At 54.0% G+C, this 15,661-nt stretch overlaps 1 protein-coding gene across 1 annotated transcript; it reads left to right on the top strand.

Annotated features, from left to right (window-relative positions):
* Nucleotides 1-262: 262 nt before the first annotated feature.
* ATP6V1B2 (ATPase H+ transporting V1 subunit B2) lies at nucleotides 263-12,549 on the top strand. Its single transcript, XM_059870430.1, has 14 exons — nucleotides 263-410; nucleotides 3,327-3,382; nucleotides 4,034-4,132; nucleotides 4,761-4,854; nucleotides 4,977-5,054; nucleotides 5,531-5,670; nucleotides 5,775-5,876; nucleotides 6,335-6,432; nucleotides 7,587-7,710; nucleotides 8,319-8,469; nucleotides 9,842-9,924; nucleotides 10,007-10,111; nucleotides 10,900-11,029; nucleotides 11,125-12,549. The coding sequence occupies exons 1-14, from the start codon at nucleotides 269-271 to the stop codon at nucleotides 11,259-11,261; spliced, it is 1,539 nt and encodes a 512-aa protein (XP_059726413.1). The 5' UTR covers nucleotides 263-268; the 3' UTR covers nucleotides 11,262-12,549.
* The last annotated feature ends 3,112 nt before the right edge of the window (nucleotides 12,550-15,661 follow it).

The following is a 15,661-nucleotide window of genomic DNA, read 5'->3' as shown; positions in this document are numbered from 1 at the left end:
TTCCTTTTCCTTTTCCTTTTCCTTTTCCTTTTCCTTTTCCTTTTCCTTTTCCTTTTCCTTTTCCTTTTCCTTTTCCTTTTCCTTTTCCTTTTCCTTTTCCTTTTCCTTTTCCTTTTCCTTTTCCTTCTCCTTTCAGGACCTGGGACAGCTCCGGCCCCGCCCCTCGCCGCCGGTGGGCGTGTCCCGTGCGTCACTGGGCGTGTCCCGTGCGTCACTGGGCGTGTCCCGTGCGTCACTGGGCGTGTCCCTGCGACCTCTATAACAGCGCATGCGCGGCAGCCCCCTCAGCAGCCGGTCCAACATGGCGGCGGTGCGGGCGCTACGCGGGGCCGTGAACGGCGCCGGGCCCGGCGGGCCCCGCGAGCAGGCGGCGGCTCTGACCCGCGATTTCCTGTCCCAGCCGCGCCTCAGTGAGTGCGGGGCGTGCGGGGGGACCCGGGGGGCTGCGGGAGGGGGGAATCCGCCCGCCTCGGAGGCCCCGGGCCCGCCAGGCCGCAGCGCCTGGATCGCCCACCCCCTCAGAGCAGCCTGGGCTCGGGCTGTAATTAACACCGTAATTAATTAACCCGGCTCGCTGGGGACGCGGCCCGGCCCGTGTCCCTCCCGAAAAGCCGGGGTTTATTCCGGGAGCTGGAAGTGGTGGCCGTGGGATGGAGTCTGTATTTAAGGGTGAATTGAGAAATCGGGTGAAAAAGGGGAAATGCGGGACTTTGGTAAAATCCTTTTATGGCGACGCAGTGGGGAGAAATCAGAATGTGTGAAGGTGTTTTTCTGGCTGCAATTACATAAAATGGCTTTACCTGTGCCCTACATAGCGCCGGACCTGCAGGGGGCTGCCCAGCAGCTCCTGGGTCCCGGATCCTTTGGGAATCTCGGCCCGGTTTGGAAGCCAAACCCAGCGCTGCAGCTCCAGGTCTTTACCCCGGAGGAGAGGCTGCTGGCAGGGCTGGAGCCAGGGTGACTGCAGCGTTTTCCATGGAGATTCTGGATTTTCCCTGAACTGGGAAAAGGGGAAGTGTTCCGGGCTGCTTTTGGTTTGCCCTGGCGCTGCCTGAGGGGCTGATTGAGGAAGGAGAGCTCATGAGACAGTCATGGGATGAAATGCCTCACTCAGGCTCAGCTTTTCCACATGAAATGCCTCACTCAGGCTCAGCTTTATCATTCCCTGTATCCCACTCCCGTTCCCAATCCCATTCCCAAATCCTGGTTTTCAGTTGCATTCTTGGTTATTGCAGCCCCATTCCCTATATCCCAATATCTCATTCCTGTTACCAGTCCCATTCCCTATATCCCAATACCATTCCCTGTTCCCAATCCTATTCCTGATTATCCCAATACCATTCCCTGTTACTAATCCCATTCCCTGTATCCCAGTTCCCATTTCCAGTGTCATTCTTGATTATCTCAATCCCATTCCCTATATCCCAGTTCCCATTCTCAGCTCCCAGTCCCATTCCTGATTATCCCAGTTCCCATTGCCTGTATCCCAATCCCATTCCCAGTTTCCCATTCTCTGTATCCTAATCCCATTCCCTATATCCCATTCCCAGTCCTATTCCCTGGTGCTGTTTCCAATCCTTTTCCCAGTTCCCATTCCCTATAACCTGCTTCCCATTCCCAATCCCATTCCTTGTTCCTGTTCCCAATCCCATACCCTGTGTCCTGTTCCCAATCTCATTCCCTATATCCTGGTTCCCCATTTCCTGTGTCTCATTCCAGTTCCCTGTTCCCAGTCCTATTCCCTGTTCCTGTCCCTGTTCCCGTTCCCAATCCCATACCCTGTGTCCTGTTCCCAATCCCATTCCCTATATCCTGGTTCCCCATTCCCCATTTCCTGTGTCTCATTCCAGTTCCCTGTTCCCAGTCCCATTCCCTGTTCCTGTCCCCATTCCCAATCCCATTCCTTGTTCCTGTTCCTGGTTCCCATTCCCAATCCCATTCCCTATATCCTGGTTCCCCATTCCCCATTTCCTGTGTCTCATTCCAGTTCCCTGTTCCCAATCCCATTCCTGTCCCTGTCACCGTTCCCAATCCCACCCCCTCTGCCCCTGAGCTGTCTCCTCCTCCCGGCTGATCCCGGGTGCCTCTCCCTGCTCAGGCCCAGCAGAGGTTGGGGCCAGGGCTCTGTCTCGGCGTGCTCAGGAGGACTGGAGGGCTCAAGCTGAGCTTAGGGGTTAAGCCTGGCTCTGCAGAGCCGGAGCAGTTTGGTCACTGCCGGTCAGGGCTGACCTTGCAGCTGTTCCAGCTGTTTTATTGCAGTGCCAACGCCTGGGGAGGCCCTGGTGCTTCCCTGCTGGGATTTGGGATCCCTGCTGGGATTTGGGATCCCTGCTGGGCTCTGGGGTCCCTGCTGGGCTCTGTGTGGCCCCACAGTCCCGTTTCCCCTCCTGGGAAGGGGTGAGGAACAGCCCCAGCTGCTCCTGGTGGCCCTGAGGGAGCTCTGACTCAGGATTGCCCTGCCTGGGGTCAGCTGATGCTTTTTCCCTGAGCTGACAGCAAAATCCTCCCTTGGAATTGCAGAATCATGGAATGGTTTGGGTTGGAAGGGACCTAAAGCCACCCAGTGCCACCCCTGCCATGGGGGCACCTTCTGCTGTGCCAGGGTGCCCCAAGCCTCCTCCAGCCTGAGCAGGGAATTCCTGTCATGGGGAATAAACACTGAGATCACCTCCAGGAGCAGGAAAAATGCACCATGAATTCCTGTAACGGGGAATAAGCACTGGGGTTGTGTCAGTGTCACCTCCAGGAGCAGGAAAAATGCTCCATGAATTTCTGTCATGGAGAATAAATACTGGGATCACCTCCAGGAGCAGGAGAAGTGTTATAAGAATTCCTGTAATGGGGAATAAACACTTGGATTGTGTCAGTGTCACCTCCAGGAGCAGGAAAAATGCTCCATGAATTCCTGTCATGGAGAGGGAAACATTGATTTCACATCAGTGTCAGCTCTAGGAGCAGGAAAAATGCTCTATGAATTTTTGTTGTGGAGAATAAACACTGGGATTGTGTCAGTGTCACCTTAAGGAGCAGGAAAAATGCTCCATGAATTTCTGTTGTGGAGAATAAAAACTGGGATCACCTCCAGGAGCAGGAAAAATGCTGGACACCCAATCCTGTCCCTAATCCTTCCTGTGGAGCTCCTAATAGACAGAAATCAGGCCCCAAATCTGAGCCTGGTGCTAGGGATGGAGTGGGGAGTGGGGTGTGGGAAGGGATGGAGTGGGAAATGGGGTGTGGGAAGGGATGGAATGGGATGTGGGATGTGGGGAATGGGGTGTGGGATGTTCCTGAGGAAGTGCCTGACTCCTGCCCTGTGTTTTTTGCAGCTTACAAAACCGTGTCAGGTGTGAACGGGCCCCTGGTTATCCTGGACCAGGTTAAGGTAAATTCTCAGCTGTTCATGGAGATTTTGGAGGGAGAGTTGCCAGGAAAAGCTGGGAAAGGTAAAATCCACCTGCTGGGAAGTTCCCCAGAGCCAGCTGGGTATGCTGGCATGAATGGGAGTGGGAGGTTCCTCTAAGATAGGAGGAAAGGGAGAGTTCTTGGGGAAAGAAAGGAAGCAGAGTTTGAGTTTTGCCAAACCCCTGGAAGCAGAGTTTGAGTTTTACCAAACCCCTGGAAGCAGAGTTTGAGTTTTGCCAAACCCCTGGAATGCTGATGAAATTCCAAGCTGAATTGAGGCTGTTTGCTTTGTTCCCAACCTTTCTGTTTCCCCATCAGTGCTCTGGAAAAGGAAGCTGTGGACACTCCTGGCTTCTTTTCAGGCAAAGCTGCTGCAGGTTTTTCTTCTTGTGCAGAAGCCTTTCTGCCAACATTTGGAGATTTTTTAACTGATTCTGGCAGCTCCAACCATCCAAATATTCCCATAAAAATGGTTTAACTTGAGAGTTTTAATATCCTGGGCAGGAGCTTGGTTCAGATGATAAAATTATTCTTAAAAACAGAGTAGTTTTTAAGAAACCAGGCTGGGAGCTGGTGATTTTTGTTTCTTGGCAGGAGTTTAACACCTTCCCTCCTCCCTGTGCCCCCTCAGTTCCCCAGGTATGCCGAGATCGTGCACCTGACCCTGCCCGACGGCACCAGGAGGAGCGGGCAGGTGCTGGAAGTCAGTGGCTCCAAAGCTGTGGTTCAGGTAGGAGCAGGAGGCCCTTTTCCCATCATTAATTAATCAGGATGAGCCCCAAACCAAATCAAACCTGTCTGGAGGTGTGTTCTTTTTCAGTGGAAACAACAAATCACCTGCTTGCTCCCAGTGCAGGTGGCATCGATAATTTTGGGAAATTTCTGACTCTGCACAGTGACATTTTTGTTTCCATCCCCCCTGGATGTATTTCCATCCCCCTGGATGTATTTCCATCCCCCCTGGATGTATTTCCACCCCCCCCAGATTTCTTTCCACCCCCCCTGGATTCCTTTGCTGCTGGATTCAAGGAATCCCCTGGAATTTGCAGTGTTGGGTTCCAGATCAGCCCCATGCTGAGTGGGTGCTGGTATTTCTCCTACAAAGCTATTTCTTGTTCACATGGTTGCATCTGAAGAACTTGGCAGGGGGGAAACACTTGAGATCAAAGGAATTGATAGAATTCAGGATAGAATTCAGGAATTTTTTTAAAGCTGGGTTTTGTGGTGTTTTGTGCTTTCCAGAGCAGCTCCAGCTTTGTGCCCTGAGGCTGCAGGTGAAGCAGCATTCAGGAGTTACTCTGTGAAGCACAAAACTCCTGTCCTGGGGTTTATTTTTATTTTTCCTGCTGCATTTGCAGGTGTTTGAAGGCACTTCAGGGATTGATGCCAAGAAAACCTCCTGTGAGTTCACCGGGGACATCCTGCGAACCCCGGTCTCGGAGGACATGCTTGGTGAGGATTTACCTGTGGATTTATCCAAAATTACCTGCTTTTCACAATAATTTGTGAACAGATTTATCCAAAATTGCCTGCTTTTTCACAGTAATTCTCATTTTTATTGCTGTTTCCTATAGGCAGAGTGTTCAATGGGTCAGGAAAACCCATAGACAGAGGTCCCATTGTCTTGGCTGAGGATTTCCTGGACATTATGGGTTTGTTCTTAATCCTTTTCTGAGGGGGAGTAAAGGCAAACCTGGTGGGTTTCAGCTTTCTGAATTTATATATTTAAACACAAGAACTAACTCTGTTATGTATTAAAACACAAGCTCTAACTTGGGAGGAGTTTCATCTCATTTTTGAGTCTGTGTATGGCACCATATCCTATTTAAATTACCCAAGTGCAGGGAGATGAGGGAGCAGAAAATTTTCTGCAATGTTTGAAAGATGCTCTTTGTTATTTGTAGACTTAATTCTACAACACCTGAAAGTGAAATGCTGATAACCTGGCAGAGTTTAAAATAATTTTTACCACTGACATGAACATTTAACAGCAGAGTCTTGAAAGGTCAGGTGTGACCTAAAGATCTGTTGGTGTCTCAGTGGGGTTTGTACCCATTTATCAGGGTTTTTGATGGAGCTCCCAGCAAGTCCAGGGAGTAACATTGTGTTCTCTCCAAAAATCCCACAGGCCAGCCAATCAACCCCCAGTGTCGGATCTATCCCGAGGAAATGATCCAGACTGGGATTTCTGCCATAGATGGCATGAACAGTATTGCCAGGGGCCAGAAAATCCCCATTTTCTCAGCTGCTGGGCTGCCCCACAACGAGGTGAGGCCTCAGAGCTGCTCTAAACCTGGTGGGAGCCAAAACTAAATTGAATTCTGGGCTGTGGGACAGCATCAGGTGCAAACCCTGGGATGTTTCTTGCCTAGATTGCAGCTCAGATCTGTCGCCAGGCTGGCTTGGTGAAGAAATCCAAAGATGTGATGGATTACAGCGAGGAGAACTTTGCCATCGTCTTTGCTGCCATGGGGGTGAGCCCACAGAGCTGGGGGAAGGTGGGGCTGGAGGAATCAGAGAGATTCTGGAGTGGCAGAGGCCTGAGCAGCTTTTGTGTGTGTGGAATTAAAGAATGGGTGAAAGTCCCAGAGGCTGGAATCTGCCTCTGGCACAGAGGAGCTGTGGCTGCCCCATCCCTGGAAGTGCCCAGGGCTGGATGAGGCTTGGAGCACCCTGGGATAGTGGGAGGTGTCCCTGCCCATGGCACTGGAGGGGATTTTGGGGTCCCTTCCCACCCAAACCATTCCAACAAAGCGTGGCTGATCAGGGTAAAGTATCTCAGACTTGATCTCCAGCCTGGAATTGCAGAAGTTGCTCACTCTGGCAGAGAGGAACCTGATGGATGGAGATCTTTGCTGTGGGTCATTAATGAGCTCATCAGCCCTTAATTGGATGGGAAATGTGCCAGGTTGAACCCAGCACTGTGCTGTAGGTGAACATGGAAACTGCTCGGTTCTTCAAGTCGGACTTTGAGGAGAACGGCTCCATGGACAACGTGTGCCTGTTCCTGAACCTGGCCAACGACCCCACGTGAGTGCCACTCCCTCAGGGGGCAGGACAAACACCTGGGGGGTGGCTGGAGCCTTCGGGGGGGTTTGTGCAGGTGCCACTTGTGGGCTGGGGCTTTGTGGCAGCAACTCTGGAAGTGAAATGCTGCTGGAGCTGCAGGTGCAGTGCTGGTGGAGCTCTGGGTGAAATTCTGCTGGAGCTCCAGGTGTAGTGGTGCTCCTGCAACTAAAATGCTGCTCCAGGTGCAATGCTGGTGCAGCTCCAGGTTCTATGCTGCTACTGCAGCTAAAATGCTTCTCCAGGTGCAGCTGCAGGTGCATTGCTGGAGCTACAGCTAAAATGCTGCTCCAGGTGCAGTGCTGGAGCTGCAGGGGCAGTGCTGGTGCAGCTCCATGTGCTATGCTGCTGTTGGCAGCTAAAATACTGCTCCAGGTGCAGGTCTAGGTGCAGTGCTGGAGCTCCAGGTGCAGTGCTGCTGCAGCTAAAATGCAGCTCCAGTTGTAATGGTTCTGGAGCTCCAGGTGCAATGGAGCTGCTGCAGCTAAAATGCTGCTCCAGGTCCAATGCTGGTGCAGCTCCAAGTGCTATGCTGCTTCTGCAGCTAAAATGCTGCTCCAGGTGCAGCTGCAGGGGCCGTGCAGGAGCTGCAGGGGCCGTGCAGGAGCTGCAGGGGCCGTGCAGGAGCTGCAGGGGCCGTGCAGGAGCTGCAGGGGCCGTGCAGGAGCTGCAGGGGCCGTGCAGGAGCTGCAGGGGCCGTGCAGGAGCTGCAGGGGCCGTGCAGGAGCTGCAGGGGCCGTGCAGGAGCTGCAGGGGCCGTGCAGGAGCTGCAGGGGCCGTGCAGGAGCTGCAGGGGCCGTGCAGGAGCTGCAGGGGCCGTGCAGGAGCTGCAGGGGCCGTGCAGGAGCTGCAGGGGCCGTGCAGGAGCTGCAGGGGCCGTGCAGGAGCTGCAGGGGCCGTGCAGGAGCTGCAGGGGCCGTGCAGGAGCTGCAGGGGCCGTGCAGGAGCTGCAGGGGCCGTGCAGGAGCTGCAGGGGCCGTGCAGGAGCTGCAGGGGCCGTGCAGGAGCTGCAGGGGCCGTGCAGGAGCTGCAGGGGCCGTGCAGGAGCTGCAGGTGGTGCCTGGCAGCCCCGTGTGGCTCCCAGGTGTCCCTGCAGGTGACAGCAGTTTGTGTCGCAGCATCGAGCGCATCATCACGCCCCGGCTGGCGCTGACCACGGCAGAGTTCCTGGCCTACCAGTGTGAGAAACACGTGCTGGTCATCCTGACAGACATGAGCTCCTATGCTGAGGCTCTCAGAGAGGTGTGTGCTCGTTAAGGGGTTAATTAATGGGTGTGTTGGCAGAAAGGGGTGCTGCGAGGTGAGGAGCCAGGCTGCTGCTCGAGCTGTTGGAATTAATGTTCATTGGGATGGTTGGGAGCAGCCAGTGAGGGTTTGAGCTGATCCTTGGCTGGCTGGGATTTATTTCTCTGGTGGCAATTCCACCCCTGGAAGTGTCCAAGGCCAGGTTGGAGAGGGCTTGGAGCAGCCTGGGACACTGGGAGGTGTTCCTGCCATGGCAGGGGTGGGACTGGATGATATTTAAGTTTCTTTCCAACCCAAAGCACCCCATCATTCCAGGAATGAGCAGTTTGATACCCTGACTCTGGATTTGCCTTGTCCTGTCCCACGTGGCTGTGCTGACAAACACCTGAGGGAGTGTCATGGTTTGATGCTGGCAATGCCAGTGCCCCCTGAAAATATATTCAGGATAAATCTGCCATTACTCTCATAACCTAAAACTATTTAAGAGAATTAACGCAGCATTACTTTCTAACACAGCACATATAATACTCATTTGAATATTTGCCAAAAGCTAATCATAAAATAGTCTTTTTTTCACATTGGGAATGTTTTTGTGGCTTCCCCAGGTGTCAGCAGCTCGGGAGGAGGTGCCTGGGCGCCGTGGCTTCCCTGGCTACATGTACACTGACCTGGCCACCATCTACGAGCGCGCCGGGCGCGTGGAGGGCAGGAACGGCTCCATCACCCAGATCCCCATCCTCACCATGCCCAACGACGGTGGGTCCCTGGGGGGCTGTGCCCCTGGGTCCCTGGGGGGGCTGTGCCCCAAATCCCGGCGGGGCTGTGCCCCGAGTCCTTGTAGGGATGTCCCTCCTGTTGACTGAGTGACAAATCTGTCCTTTGTCCCCTTAAAAAGGAAAGAAGCCCCGAAGTTTCTTTTCTCCATGAGGTGAAAAAGGCATCTCATAGGCTTGGGGGATTTCACCTCAAACTTAAGGATAGCTAATTGGTGTAGGATTTCACTGTAGGGATGTGCCTCTTGTTGACTGAGGGACAAAACTGTCCTGTGGTGGTGTTCACAGGGGTCCCAGGAGGAGGGAAGAGATGAGAATCTTGACTTCATGTTTCAGAAGGATGATTTATTATTTTATGATATATATTATATTAAAAGTAAATGCTCTACTAAAACTCTACTAAAAGAATAGAAGAAATGATTTCATCAGAAGGCTTGAAAGGAAAGGAATGGAATGATAATAAAATCTTGTGACTGACCAGACAGTCCAAGACAGCTGGGCTGTGGTTGGCCATTAATTAAAAACAACCACATGGACCAATCAAAGATGCACCTGCTGCATTCCACAGCAGCAGATAATCATTGGTTTTCTTCTCCTCTGAGGCTTCTCAGCTTCTCAGGAGAAAAAATCCTGGCAAAGGGATTTTTCAGAAAATATCATGGCTCCATCCAGTGGTCTTAGGAGCCACTCACCTTGGTGCAAATCCAAGTGAGAGTCGTGGACTTTTCACTGGGTGAGACACTTTAGGTGAGAAAGGCATCTCACGGGACCTGGGGGCTTCACCTCAGACTTAAGGATGGCCAGCTGGACAGGAGCCAAAAAGTCCTGCCTGGGCAATTCACCAGAAAAAGAAGAGCACAAAGAAACAAATTGCTTTGGTGAGGTGTTTTACCAGGAGGAAGAACCTCTTGCACCTGGCTTGGTTTTTCCCTGTAAAGAGTTTGTTATTTTGCCTTTTGTTAAACCTTTTTGTTTCCAACACTACCACAGAAGCCTCCCTGCTGATTTTATGTCTTCTGAAGTAGCTGAGCTGTCTTGGGTGTGAAATAGATCTCCAAAAGCTTGTGAGACCTGGCTGGAGGAGGCTCCTATTTCAAGTCACAGCCAGGGGCCTTCCAAGGGCACAGCAGTCCTGGGGCCTTTGGATTTCCTTCCTATTCCAGGTTTTGGCTGCTTTCTGCTAAAAATGCTTTGTCCTTTGAGGGCTCAGGCTTGGTGCTCATCCAAGAGCACTTGGGATTTGTGGAGGGAATAATTGCTGAAGTCACCTGGCAACAAAAAGCTGCAGCTCAGTGCTAACATGGATATAAAAGGGCTGAAAATTTTCAAAACTTTTTTTCTTTTTTTCCCCACAGATATTACTCATCCCATCCCTGACTTGACTGGATACATCACTGAGGGACAGATCTACGTGGACAGACAGCTGCACAACAGGCAGGTGTGTGCCTCGCTGCTCTCAAGGTGCTCAGGGTTATTCTGAGTTTTAAGGATTCCTGTTCATTTTGGGTGTTTTCCCCCAGATTTACCCCCCCATCAACGTCCTGCCCTCCCTGTCCCGGCTGATGAAGTCGGCCATCGGCGAGGGCATGACCAGGAAGGACCACGCGGATGTGTCCAACCAGCTGGTGGGTACAGAACCCCCTTGGATCGCTTCTGGGATCCAGAACATTCCTGAGGCTGCTTGAATTAAGCCTTGGCTGAGTGTTCAGGGAGAGGTTTTGAGTTTGAAGAGGAATTGTGGATGATTAGAGAGGAGGGAACAGCCGAGCTGGCGGTGTTCACCTGGGGAGAGCTCAGAGCCCCTTGCAGGGCCTAAAGGGGCTCCAGGAGAGCTGGGGAGGGACTGGGAAGGAGGGACAGGACACAGGGAATGGCTCCCACTGCCAGAGGACAGGGATGGATGGGATATTGGGGAGGAATTCCTGGCTGGAATTGCCAGAGGAGCACCAGGAGAGCTGGGGAGGGACTGGGAATGAGGGATGGAGGGGACAGGACACAGGGAATGGCTCCCACTGCCAGAGGGCAGGGATGGATGGGATACTGGGGAGGAATTCCTGGCTGGAATTCCCAGAGGAGCTGTGGGATTTGTTAGGGCGAAGGTAGAATTGAATTGTTACACAGGAAACAAGGTTTTCATTTGAAAAGCCACCCTGGTACTTACAAAAACAACAATGCAGCCACACAAAGCCCTAGAAAACGCTGAGGGTGGTCATTTATAAAGCGTTTGTTAAAGATTACTGCAGCTGCTGTCCAACAGCCAACACACTACAGTTAATCTTCTTTTAGAACACCTGGATGCCTGCAGTGCCAGGCTGGGATGAGCTGGGCCAGAGGGAGGTGTCAGGGTGGCAGGGGTGGGGTGAGGTGACGTTTGAGGGCCCTGCCAGGCTCCCTGAGCCCCCTTCCCTCCCAGTACGCCTGCTACGCCATCGGCAAGGACGTGCAGGCCATGAAGGCCGTGGTGGGGGAGGAAGCCCTGACCTCGGACGACCTCCTGTACCTGGAGTTCCTGCAGAAGTTTGAGAAGAACTTCATCGCTCAGGGTAAGGCTGGCAGCAGCTGCCAGCGGGGCAGGGCTGGTGCCAGGGCGCTCCCTGTGGCACTCCCTGCCCCACGTGGCCCCGGGCTGTCCCCGCAGGGCCCTACGAGAACCGCACGGTGTTCGAGACCCTGGACATCGGCTGGCAGCTGCTCAGGATCTTCCCCAAGGAGATGCTCAAGAGGATCCCCCAGAGCACACTGGCTGAGTTCTACCCTCGGGATGCCAAGCACTAGCCTGGCTCCCCCGTGCCCCTGCTCTGTGGTTTGGTTTCCTTTTCCATGTGTTGGTGTTTCCCTGTCGCCCTCCCAGCTCCACCCAGCAGCAGGTGACACTTGTGGCAGTGTTCCCACTGAAAGCAGTTTGGAAAAATATCCCTTCTCCCCCAGCCTGCATCTCCAGGAGGGTGCTCTGAAAATGTGCAATAGCCACCACGAGGTTTGGGCTTTGAAATGAGCCTTTGGTGGGGTTCTCTAGGCTGACCAGAAATTGCAAACCTTCACTTTGAAACCCTGGGTTAGAAAAACGTGACTTGCAGGACAACATTCCTTGGTGAAAAGTGCAGGTTTTTAACCAGGGCTGCATGTTCTGCAAGGTTAGTGTGTGAACTGAGGCTGTGGAGGTGACACTGGGGACTTCCCCACCAGCAAAGGTGGAAAAGTCCTTGTCCTTTCAGAGGACAAAGGCCACTGAGGTGCTACCTGAAATTAGCAGGGTAAAGCTTAATTATTGAATTGCAGGTTTTAAATTGAAGTTTGCAGAGTAAATTTCCTCCTTCACCCTTTTTTGGTTGGATTCTGGAGATGCCAAACAGAACCAGCAGCTCAGTCTGGGCTCAGTGTCACCACAGCTGTTCAAGGCTCTGTGCTGCTGCTGAGGGGGATCCTGAGAGCTGAAAACCAACCTAGAACCTGGCCTAGCTCTGCTGGTGTGAGCTCAGCTTTTAAAGCGTGGCCTGTACACGCAAGGCAACAGGAGTTTATAAAAAAGGCAGCTTTTCATGTGAGAAAGGATATTTCCAACCTGCTCCAGGTGTGCTGGGCCCGTGCCGTGGCTGGAGCTGTTGTGGTTTGCACTCCAGGCACAGATTTGCCTCAGCATTCCCAAACCCTGCAGTCCTGGCTGGGCAATTCCGTGTTGTTCCTTTTCCAGCGGGTTCAGCCGAGGCTCCGGGCTCGCTGCTGCTGCTGCTGGCACAATTCCATGCTTTTTCCAGGCTTTCCTGTAGTCTGAGCTCTGGGCTGGCTCAGCAGAGCATGTTGCACCTCCCTGCAGTGTCTGGGAAGGTGCTAACATGACTGGAACGTGCTAATTCCAGCTTTCCCTGACGTCTCCATGTGCAGTTCTCTGGTTTGTTCCGTGTTCTCTGTGGCTGCAGCAGCAACTCTATTCCAGTGCATTCCACCCAAAGCTGTGTCCTGTCTCTTTTTCCTGAGGCCAGGATGGGAGGGCAGAAGCCTTGGCATGAAAACACTTTAATGTAGAGAATCTCTAAATAAATTAAATATGGAAGGTGTTGAACAAGTGGGAGCTTTGGTGGTTCTGGGGGTGAAAATTCACTTGGGCTCATTCCCTGTTCAGTCCCTGTCCCTGGGAATGGCAATGGAGCAGCTCCAGTGTGGATTAAGGGTCACTGGAGCCACCCCCACACTGTCCCTGGAGCTGGTGGCTGAGGAGGAGGAGGGTCTGACCTTCAGCCTCAGTCACGGGGAAAGGCTTTGCAGGAATGTGCAGGGAATGTGATCCCTCTGTCCTCACCTCGCTCCCTCTGCTGGGGGAAGGAGTTTGGAAACCTTAAACTCCTGGAAAATGAGCTTTAGGCCCTGCTTTGGCTGGGATTTTGGATGTGATCAGCAGTGGGATGGGGGTCAGTCAGTGAGCCCTTCATCACCCCTGGGCAGGTTCAGGCTTAGGACAGACCCTGTCCCAGGTGGGGACAGCCTGAGCCTGCACAGGACCCTGGAAACCAGGAATGGGCAAACCTGGAATGGCCTGGGCAAAGCTGGAATGAACAAACCAAACCCTGGAATGGGCAAACCTGGAATGGCCTGGGCAAAGCTGGAATGAACAAACCAAACCCAGGAATGGGCAAAGCTGGAATGAACAAACCAAACCCTGGAATGGGCAAAGCTGGAATGAACAAACCAAACCCTGGAATGGGCAAACCTGAAATGAACAAACCAAACCCAGAATGGGCAAACCTGGAATGGAAAATCAAACCCTGGAATGGGCAAACCTGGAATGGAAAATCAAACCCTGGAATGGGCAAAGCTGGAATGAACAAACCAAACCCAGGAATGGGCAAATCAGGAATGGCCAGGGCAAACCCAGGAATGAACAAAAACAGGAATCACCAAGTCAAACCTGGAAATGAACAAAACTGGGAATGAGCAAACCAAATCCAGGAATGGCAAATGTGGGAAAGAACAAACCACACCTGGGAATGGCAACCAGGAATGAAAAAAATGGCAAACCCAGGAATGAACAAAACTAGGAATGACAAACCCCAAATCAACCACCCAAACCCAGGAATGACCAAACCAAACCCGGGAATGACCGTGGCAAACCCAGGAACCAACAACCCAACGCCAGGAATTGCAGACCTCTGCAGGTTTCCTCTCTCCACGGCCCCTGGGGCTCAGCACATCGTTTCCCCCGCGCTGCTCAGTGCCGAGGGATGAACAAAGGCTTTGGGGCTGTCCGTCTGTCCCTGGCAGCGCTGTGACAGCCCCTGGCCCGGCTCTGTCGGGGCTGGGGACAGGGGACAGCAGGTACCGGCTCAAAGGGCCGTGCTGCTCTCCCAGCTGCCGCTGCCGGGCGTTTCCAGGCCGGCTGCTTTTTGAATTCAGATTTTTTGATCCCATAATGAGTAACGAGCACCGCCCGGGGGCTCAGCCGAGGGATGGCAGCCGGTGCCTGCCACAGGCACACGCCAGCTGTCCCCTGGCTGCGGAGGGGAGGGGACAGCCCGGGCGGGTCCCTCCTGCCCCGGGGGCTCCGGGCCGGTGGCAGATGCGAGGCAGGGCCAGCACCAGGCTGGTGGGCAGAGCGGCCGGGGCTCATTTGCACATCAAAAGCGGCTTTTGCTCCCCAAACCCGGCCCTGCCCGCGCGAGGTGGCTCCGTCCAATTCCCCGTCCCGGGCAGCGCCGCGGAGGAGGGAATGGGGCTGGGTTCGGGGTTGGGGTGGGTTCGGGTTTGGGGTTGGGGTTGGGGTTGGGGCTGGATTCGGGTTTGGGTTGGATTTTGGTTTGGGGCTGGATTCGGGTTTAGGGTTGGGGCTGGGTTCGGGTTTGGGGTTGGAGTTGGGGTTGGGTTTGGGGCAGGATTCGGGTTTGGGTTTGGCTTTGCGTTCGGGTTCGGGGTTGGGGCTGGATTCGGATTTGGGTTCGGGTTCGGGGTTGGGGTTGGGGTTGGGGTTGGGGTTGGGGCTGGCTCTGCCCTGCTCACAGCCAGACACGCGTGCGGTGCCACCAGCGCGTTTAAAGGAGATGCAAATCAGCTTTTCTCCGTGCCGGGGCTCATTTGCATACGCTCATTAGCCTAACGACCGCGCTGCTCCTGCGGCAGCTGGAGCGGGGCTGGAGCAGAGCAGGGAGCCCCCGGCCCGGGGGATGCTCCGCCTGGGCTCGTTCTCCCTTTTGCCCCCCAAAAACCAGCCTGGCTGCCTCAGCCCCTGGTCGTGCTGAGCCTGTCCCCGAAGGAGCTCTCAATGATTTTCCCCTGGGATTATCCGGCCTTGCTGCTCCTTCCTGCTCTCTCCTGCAGGAGCAGGGTCCCTGCTGTCCTGGGGCTCTCCCAGGACAGGACCAGTTCACATCCTGGGCTCTCCCAGGACAGGAGCAGCTCACACCCTGGTGCTCTCCCCTGCCAGGTTTGTGCCAGGCTGGCACAGCCCAGCTGCAGCTTCAGGAGGCGTTTGCTGGAAAAGGGGCAGGACTGTCTCCTGCCTTTGAGGAGAAGCAGTCCAGGACCTTCAGGGCTGGGATTTTGGGTCTCCAGGGATGAGGTTTTGGCTCCCCTGGGGGGTGTTTGTGCCCTCAGGGTGCTGCTGTCCCTCCTGGCCCTGCCCTCGCTGCTCCTCCCGCTGCTGCTGCACTGGGCTGTGACCTCGGAGGGACAGGGACATCCCCGGGCAGAACTGGGAGCTCAGAGCTCTCCTTGCTGCTCTCTTGGCTGCATTCCTGGCAAGGGAGGGCTGGGAAGGGCTGGGCTGCACCCCCAGCCGGGTTGGGGTGGCTGTGACAGGAGGGATCCTCAGGGCACAGAGCCCTCACGGGGATTTCCTGTCCCTTCCCTCCCCAGCCGTTCCAAAATAAACTAAAAATAAATAAAGTCTAAAAATCAATTTCCCTCACACCTGGGGCAGCGGGAGCACAGCCAAATTTCCCTGGAAAGCAGCAGCAGGTGCCAGGTGCCTTTTTGGGGTGCCCAGATCCACCCCCTGCCCCGTGGGTGCAGCCAGAATGAGCAGCGTTTCCTGAAATTGGAAATTGCTGAAATTGGAGAGTTTTCCCCATTTGCTGCTCCCCAACCTCCCCATTGGCCTCCCCCCACGCTGTTTTTTTTCGTGGAGTTGATTTGGTTTGGAGCAAAACAGCTGAAATAGTCAAAATCCGACCTTGGGTTTGTTCCAG

The sequence above is a fragment of the Haemorhous mexicanus genome, chromosome 30 (assembly GCF_027477595.1).
Source record: "Haemorhous mexicanus isolate bHaeMex1 chromosome 30, bHaeMex1.pri, whole genome shotgun sequence".
NCBI classification, from domain to species: Eukaryota; Metazoa; Chordata; class Aves; order Passeriformes; family Fringillidae; genus Haemorhous; species Haemorhous mexicanus.
This window is presented reverse-complemented; position numbering and strand designations above follow the sequence as displayed.